Here is an 8,165-nt window from a genome sequence, read left to right as displayed (position 1 = left end):
CCGTGATGTCACCAATCATGATCGCACGAAGGTTAGGAGAGGACACTAAAAAAGAGGTGGCAAGGTCAGGGGACGGGGTGGCGGTGACGGAGGGAGGGGTGGACTGGACGGTGGGTCTGGACTAGTGACGGGTCGTTTGCAAACGAATCAGTTCGAATGAACGACTCTTTAACAAGAACGAACCGACCCGATTCCCCCGTTTCAGTTCTCTCTCGTTCGTCTCGTTCGTATCGTTCGTTCTCCGAGACTCGACTACCCAGACCCGCCCACTAGTCGCTGAGTCGCTGTCGCTGAGTCGCGGGTCGCCGTTCGTTCCACTGACTGACGTTAAGTGGTGAAGAGCAGGGCCCGGGCAACAGCATCCCGATTCGAACATGAAGCTCTCCTCAGCTGAAAGGAACTTAGTTAATGTTGTGTTGATTGATGACCGTGTGCACCGTTGCACGATCGTGATTCGTCTGAGAATGAGAAACGCGACTGAACGAACGAACGATTCTGAACGATTCTTCTTGGCGCACTGACCGACGCGAACTGAATCAAGCAAACGAATCATGAAATCCACCACTAGGCTGGACGCACGCACGCACGCAGTCGTCGCAATTTCTTTACGAGATGTTGCGTCTTGGACAGATGAGATTTCTGGAAGCAAAAAAAACACACAATAGTTGTAGACAATTAACCTATTTTCATGTATGCATCCACTAGTCCCCTCTCTAGCAGAGTGAGCCCCGAATACAGTTAGAGCTGTTTAAAAACGTCACCCCCAATGATCAAATCAGGGAAACGTTTAAAGCGATTTGATTCGATTTTTATATTTGCCTATACAGCAATGCCTATGTATTGGGATGAGTTTAGCCTCTAATTATTACCCATTTCAATTATGCAGTAAAAACGTTTCAACACTTCAGCCAGGACTTGTTCTCTCCCGGTGTTAATGGGGAGCTTGACCGACAGGTGGGGGTGCTAAGAAAATAATTGATTTTCACGACTTCAGTTACTTTATAAAGAGGTTCTGTTTTTTTTTTCAATAAAAGCAGCTATGATACACAGGGGCTTAACTGGGGCTACACAGATGTTTGACGGGGCTATAGCACACCCTAGCCCCGGTGTAGCGCCGTCCCTGACTTCAGCGCAGAAGTAGGGGCATGTTGACAAGAACACGGGGGAGTTTGGAGAGAAACGTTTGATTCGTCCGTCCGTCCCACCCACCCACCCCAGCCGTATTAGAGGAGGCTTCAAACTCCCAACTCCGGATGTGAACTCTGGTCCAACTCTTCGGTAACCGCTCCTCTCCCGTCAGACACTCGGCTGCGAGATGGTCGCTCCACGGGGACCAGGAGGACTCTTCTTCCGCTGCTCTGCCTCCTCGCGGTCTGCCTGGGCCGGACTCTGGCCTGGGACCTGGTCCTACTCCACACCAACGACGTCCACGCCCGGATGGAGGCGACGAGCCGCGACTCGGGAAGTGCGTCCCCGCCAAGGCTCCGTGCTTCGCCGGGGTGGCGCGGAGGTCCTGGCAGGTGAACGACGTCCGGAGCCGCGAGAAGAACGTGCTCCTGTTGGACGCCGGGGACCAGTTCCAGGGGAGCGTCTGGTTCAACTTCTACAAGGGCGCCGAGGCGGCTCACTTCATGAACCTGCTGCGGTACGACGCGATGGTAGGCGCCTCCACCTCCACCCCCACCCCGGTGCTCCTACACATCGGAGCTCCACCACCCCGGAGCTCCACCACCTCCACCTCGGAGCTACTCCATCTCGGAGCTCCACCACCCTGGCGGTTCTCGGTCAGCAGTGATCTGGAACCGCCGCTTATAACGCGTGTTACATGGCGAGGGATGCGTGAGCGATAGTTGGGATCGAGCGGGAGGGGAGAAGTCTGGATTTAGTGGGAATAGTTTAAGTGGAATAAACGTATTGCAGTCATTGTTCAATGTTTAGTTCAAGGTTATCTTGTTTTCCTCGGAAAGAGCGTTTTAATCCAACCGATGGAGACGCGTGACCGGGAGATAAACCCCTCCGCGCACCGCAAGGGAAAAACCGTGTAAACAGTTTGAACTTCTGCGAGCCAGCCAACCTATAATTAGACTGAATACAGAGTCTGGTTCACCAGCCCGCTGCACAGCCGATCTGTGGAGAGGAGGCTGAAGGCAGGGACCTAAACCAGACCCAAAGACACACTGCCAGTGGCGGAGCCAGACTTTTTTTTCAAGGGGTGGCAAGAGGGTGGCCAAGGCTTTTATAGGGGGGTCCATATTGAATTGTCGACGGGGGGGGGAACGCGATTGTCGGTGGGGGGGGTCCAACGCGATTGTCAACGGGGGAGGTGCGGACGCGATTGTCAAGGGGGGGGTGGGCGAACGCGATTGTCGACGGGGGGGGCGGGGGGGTCGAACGCGGGAGGGGTGGCACCTGGGGTGGCCAATCGGGTTCCAGGGGTGGCCAGTACCACCACCGGCCACCCCTCTGGCTCCGCCACTGCACACTACACGGCGTTGTTGAAATGAGTTCAGTCGGGCTTCAAACAAAACGCGTTGACTTACAACCGCCTCGCCTCCCCGTTCTCCTCAAACACAACACCGACCGACCTTTCCTCCTCCTCCTCCTCCTCCTCCTGCCTCCTCCTCCTCCTCCTCCTGCCTGCTCCTCCTCCTCCTCTGAGGCTCCAGCTCCGGCTCCGACAGACTGTTCCTCCGTCCCCCAGGCGCTGGGGAACCACGAGTTCGACAACGGCGTGGGGGGTCTGGTGCGGCCCTTCCTGGAGGCCGTGGCGTTCCCCGTGCTCAGCGCCAACCTGCGGCCCGACGCCGCCCTGGCGCCGTCGCTGGCCGGCCGCTACGCGCCCTACAAGATCCTCACGGTGGACGGGCAGAGGGTGGGCATCGTGGGGTACACCTCCCAGGAGACCTCCGAGCTCTCCCAGCCAGGTACCCTCCTCCCCCCCCCTCCTCTCCTCCCCTCCTCCTGGTCCCACTGTGAGTGTGTGTCTGTCTCTCCTCCAGTCTCTCCTCCTGTCTCTCCTCCCATTCACCAGTCTGTCTCTCCTCTCTCTCCTTCTGTCTCTCCTCCCATTCACCAGTCTGTCTCTCCTCTCTCTCCTTCTGTCTCTCCTCCCATTCACCAGTCTGTCTCTCCTCTCTCTCCTTCTGTCTCTCCTCCCATTCACCAGTCTGTCTCTCCTCTCTCTCCTTCTGTCTCTCCTCCCATTCACCAGTCTGTCTCTCCTCTCTCTCCTCCTGTCTCTCCTCCCATTCACCAGTCTGTCTCTCCTCTCTCTCCTCCTGTCTCTCCTCCCATTCACCAGTCTGTCTCTCCTCTCTCTCCTTCTGTCTCTCCTCCTGTCTCCTTCTTCTGTCTCTCCTCCTGTCTCCTTCTTCTGTCTCCTCCTGTCTCTCCTCCTGTCTCCTTCTGTCTCCTCCTGTCTCTCCTCCTGTCTCTCCTCCCGTTCACCAGCCTGTCTCTCCTCCTGTCTCTCCTCCCGTTCACCAGCCTGTCTCTCCTCCTGTCTCTCCTCCCGTTCACCAGCCTGTCTCTCCTCCCGTTCACCAGCCTGTCTCTCCTCCCATTCACCAGCCTGTCTCTCCTCCCATTCACCAGCCTGTCTCTCCTCCCATTCACCAGCCTGTCTCTCCTCCCATTCACCAGCCTGTCTCTCCTCCCATTCACCAGCCTGTCTCTCCTCCCGTTCACCAGCCTGTCTCTCTATGTAACAAACTCTTGACTACGTTCCAGTCAGCGAGGTCAGCCGTGTGTGTTGGGACTCCATTACCCAGAATGCTCATCTGCTCCCCCTCAGGGCCCCACCTGGAGTTCGTGGAGGAGGTGGCGGCGGTGCAGCTGCAGGTGGACAAGCTGCTGACCCTGGGGGTCAACAAGGTCATCGCCCTGGGTCACTCAGGGTTCACCACCGACCAGGAGATCGCCAGGAGGGTCCGCGGGGTGGACGTGGTGGTCGGGGGACACACAAACACCTTCCTGTACACAGGTACACACACTGAGCTACACAAACACCTTCCTGTACACAGGTACACACACTGAGCTACACAAACACCTTCATATAAACGCACTTAACCACACAAACACCTTCCTGTACACAGGCACACCAGTGTCGTGCATTAACTAGTTCAAAAGAACTAGTTCATTGAACAAGTTCATTTTTCTATGAACTTTGAACTGAGCGTAACATGTTTTTAACTAAAGAACTTGAACTTGAACTAGGTCAGATTTTGTGACGTTCTGAACTGATGCTTTGGTCTAGATGACGTGTTTATTAAACAGAGTTACTGCCTTAGTTGTGATGGATGAAACAGGTGTACAAATAATATCCACAACAATTTGAGATTGTAGGTAATGGAGAGGATTCATTTTAAAAGATAAGCACAGAACACTCCAACAGTTTTTCTTCGGTTTCTAAAAAAAACTGTTAATGAACTGAACATGAACTAGTTCAAAACTGAACTGGTGAACTATGAACGTGAATTTATTCATTTTCTTTTTGTATGAACTGAACTTTGAACTAGTTCATGTGAAGTGTCAACTGAGGTGAGGTACACACACTGAGCTACACACCGCCTTCGTATAAACACACTTAACTACACAAACACAAACACCTGTATACAGATCATCTGTACACAATAAACCACACACACACACACACAGAGAAGCACCCATACATGTACACAACACACCGCCCAGCTGTCCTGTTCCAGATGTTCCTCTCCCCTCCAGTTCAGACGTCTCCGTCCGGCCACCAGTTAGAAGATGTCTACTGAGGTCACCACCGGCCACGCCCGGTTATCTAACCCGCGACACGAGGGGCTGTGTTTGTGTGTCTGTGAGTCCTTGCAGGTCGTGCACTCAAACCGACCGGCTAGTTCTTTTACTATTTTCCCATGTAGACGTGCTCTCTCTCGGCACGTTCCGAGTTCCAGATCTGGGAGCAGAGCCAAGAACAACCGGAGCTCCGATACCACCCACCTGATTGGGGGTCTTCAAGTCATGCCAGAAAAGGGCACGTTTGTTTCTGTTATCCGCGTCCGGAAGTGGAAACCTCGGACCCTGCCCAACGTCAAGCGTGTTATTTGACGCCCTGATCGACGCGCTTTCCGTAGCGTTCCGAGACAAAGGGGCCTGTATCAACCCCCCCACCACCAGCCGCCAGCCGCCCCCCCCCCCCCCCTCGGCGCTCAGGTCGTTCCTCTTGTGTCTCCGCACAGGGACGCCCCCGTCCTCCGAGGTCCCGGCGGGGGCCTACCCCTTCATGGTGCCGTCGGACCACGGCGGGACCGTCCCGGTGGTGCAGGCCTACGCCTTCGGGAAGTACCTGGGCTACCTGAAGGTGACCTTCGACGAGGCGGGGAACGTGGTGGAGGCCGCGGGGAACCCAATCCTACTGGACAGCTCCGTCCCCGAGGGTAGGCCCCGCACGCACGCACGCATGCACGCACATACGCACACGCACACGCACACACGCACACGCACACACACACACACACACACACACACACACACACAGCGCCGCTCCGGGGGGGGCCGGGCCCCACCGGGGGCCACGCTAGGGGGCTAAAGTTTAGTTTAGTTAGTTACGTACATTTTGTAAATTCATATTATTGCATTACGTATTATTGTATTACGGAGATTTTGTGAATTCCTACAATTAATTACGTGGTCGTTTTCATCCAAAGGCTTATTACAGTTTGTATTTTATTTTATTTAATTAAGAACTTCTACAACGTTTGTAAAAGTGAAGGAAAGTCCATGAAGGACGAGTCCTGGACCCTGGGGGTCTGAGGGTCTGAGGATCTGAGAGTCTGGGGGTCTGAGAGTCTGGGGGTCTGAGGGTCTGGGGTCTGAGGGTCTGGGGGTCTGAGGGTCTGAGAGTCTGGGGGTCTGAGAGTCTGGGGGTCTGAGGGTCTGAGGATCTGAGAGTCTGGGGGTCTGAGGGTCTGGGGGTCTGGGGGTCTGAGAGTCTGAGGGTCTGGGGGTCTGAGGGTCTGGGGGTCTGAGGGTCTGGGGGTCTGAGGGTCTGGGGGTCTGAGAGTCTGGGGGTCAGCCAGACGTCCTCCTCAGCCTCGGCCCCTCAGACCCCGGCAGCTGGGGCCTCTTCAGGGGCTCCAGCAGCTGGGGGCGGGCTGAGAGCCACGTGGTGAGCTGACTCCTGGTCCCTGACCTCCTCTCCTGGTCCCTGACCCCTCCTCTCCTGGTCCCTGGGCCTTCCTCTCCTGGTCTGTGACCTCCTCTCCTGGTCCCTGACCTCCTCTCCTGGTCCCTGACCCCTCCTCTCCTGGTCCCTGGGCCTTCCTCTCCTGGTCTGTGACCTCCTCTCCTGGTCTGTGACCTCCTCTCCTGGTCTGTGACCTCCTCTCCTGGACCCTGACCCCTCCTCTCCTGGTCCCTGACCCCTCCTCTCCAGGGGCCTCATGTACTAAGACTTGCGTGTATTTCTGACTAAAACTTTGCGGACGCCAAAATCTGAAAAGCTGCTGCGCACCAAAAAAATCTGGATGCATCAATCCTTGCGTAAGCACGATTTCACACAGAGTCTCTTTGTACATCCCGATTGACGTGAAATTGAGCGCACATGCATGAGCCCGACTCTCCGCCCAGTGTCCTCCCTCATTTAATATGCAAATTAGTATAAATAGGCCTGCACCGTGGGACCGTGGGAGCACGGAGAGTCCCAGATCCTCTCTCCCCCGCCCCCCCCCCCCCCCCCGGGAGGATCTGGGACTCTCTGACCGCGACCACCGGGGACGACGCAGCACAGCGAGAAGAACGGTTGAACTGAAGGTCATCTGGTAGGAAAAAAAGACACACAGTAGCAAACGCTAGCTGAGCCTAACTCAGCCTGGCTGAGTCTGAGGGGGTCTGAGCCTAACGGGGTCTGGCTGGTCTGAGCTGAGTCTAAGGCGGTCCTGCTGGTCTAAGGCGGTCCTGCTGGTCTAAGGGGGTCTGGCTGGTCTAAGGGGGTCTGAGCTGAGTCTAAGGCGGTCCTGCTGGTCTAAGGCGGTCCTGCTGGTCTAAGGGGGTCCTGCTGGTCTAAGGTGGTCCTTCTGGTCTTAAGGGGGTCCGGCTGGTCTAAGGTGGTCCTGCTGGTCTTAAGGGGGTCTGAGCTGAGTCTAAGGTGGTCCTGCTGGTCTAAGGTGGTCCTGCTGGTCTAAGGGGGTCTGAGCTGAGTCTAAGGGGGTCTGGCTGGTCTAAGGCGGTCCTGCTGGTCTTAAGGGGGTCTGAGCTGAGTCTAAGGTGGTCCGGCCGGTCTTCCAGATGTGTCGGTGGCGGGCGAGGTGGCGACCTGGAAGCAGAACCTGACCGTCTACTCGTCCAAGACGGTGGGGAAGACGCTGGTGTTCCTGAACGGGACCTTCGAGGAATGCCGCTTCCGGGAGTGCAACCTGGGGAACCTCATCTGTGACGCCATGGTGAGACTCCGCCCCCACTGGGGGACGGTCGCCATGGTGAGACTCCGCCCCCCCTGGGGGACGGGGTGGAGGGTCGCCATGACAACGCAGCGCCTCAAGTGACACATTCACTGTGCGTGTGTGTGTGTGTGTGTGTGTGTGTGTGTGTGTGTGTGTGTGTGTGTGGGCCCGTTAGCTATGGGCTAGCGTGTGCTAACGTTGCTAACATGCTCACATTCACTGTGCATGTGTGTGCGCGTGTGCGTGTGCGTGTGTGTGTGTGTGTTCGTGCGCGCGTGTGCCGGCCCATTAGCTGGGGGCTAGCGAGTGCTAACGTTGGCGTGCGGTTGGGTTCCAGATCCACAACAACATCAAGTACGCAGACGAGCTGCAGTGGAACCACGTGGCGGCCTGCATCCTGAACGGGGGCTCGGTGCGGACCTCCATCGATGAGAGGAGCGCCGACGGTGAGGGAGGGGGGAGGGGGGAGAGAGACCTACATGAGGGAGGGGGGGGGGGGGGAGAGACCTACATGAGGGAGGGGGGGGGGGGGGGGGAGAGACCTACATGAGGAAGGGAGGAGGGAGAGAGACCTACATGAGGAAGGGATGGGGGGGGGGAGAGAGACCTACATGAGGAAGGGAGGGGGGAGAGAGACCTACATGAGGAAGGGAGGGGGGGGGGAGAGAGACCTACATGAGGCGGGGAGGAGGGAGAGAGACCTACATGAGGAAGGGAGGGGGGGGGGAGAGAGAGACCTACATGAGGAAG

The 8,165-nt window shown here is 56.7% G+C and overlaps 1 protein-coding gene across 1 annotated transcript; it reads left to right on the top strand.

Annotated features, from left to right (window-relative positions):
* Nucleotides 1–1,315: 1,315 nt before the first annotated feature.
* LOC311374761 (5'-nucleotidase-like) lies at nucleotides 1,316–7,870 on the top strand (the record flags this gene model as incomplete). Its single annotated transcript, XM_084490531.1, is given in 8 exon segments — nucleotides 1,316–1,325; nucleotides 1,328–1,456; nucleotides 1,459–1,658; nucleotides 2,702–2,924; nucleotides 3,794–3,982; nucleotides 5,214–5,411; nucleotides 7,261–7,415; nucleotides 7,753–7,870. Coding segments are annotated over 8 exon segments (1,222 nt in total), but the record flags the coding sequence as incomplete, so codon positions are not given.
* Between the last annotated feature and the right edge of the window lie 295 nt (nucleotides 7,871–8,165).

The sequence above is a fragment of the Micromesistius poutassou genome (genome assembly GCF_964030765.1).
Source record: "Micromesistius poutassou genome assembly, contig: SCAFFOLD_6664, whole genome shotgun sequence".
In the NCBI taxonomy this organism is placed as follows: Eukaryota; Metazoa; Chordata; class Actinopteri; order Gadiformes; family Gadidae; genus Micromesistius; species Micromesistius poutassou.
The sequence above is the reverse complement of the archived record's forward strand: the minus strand, read 5'-3'. Positions and strand labels throughout refer to the sequence as shown.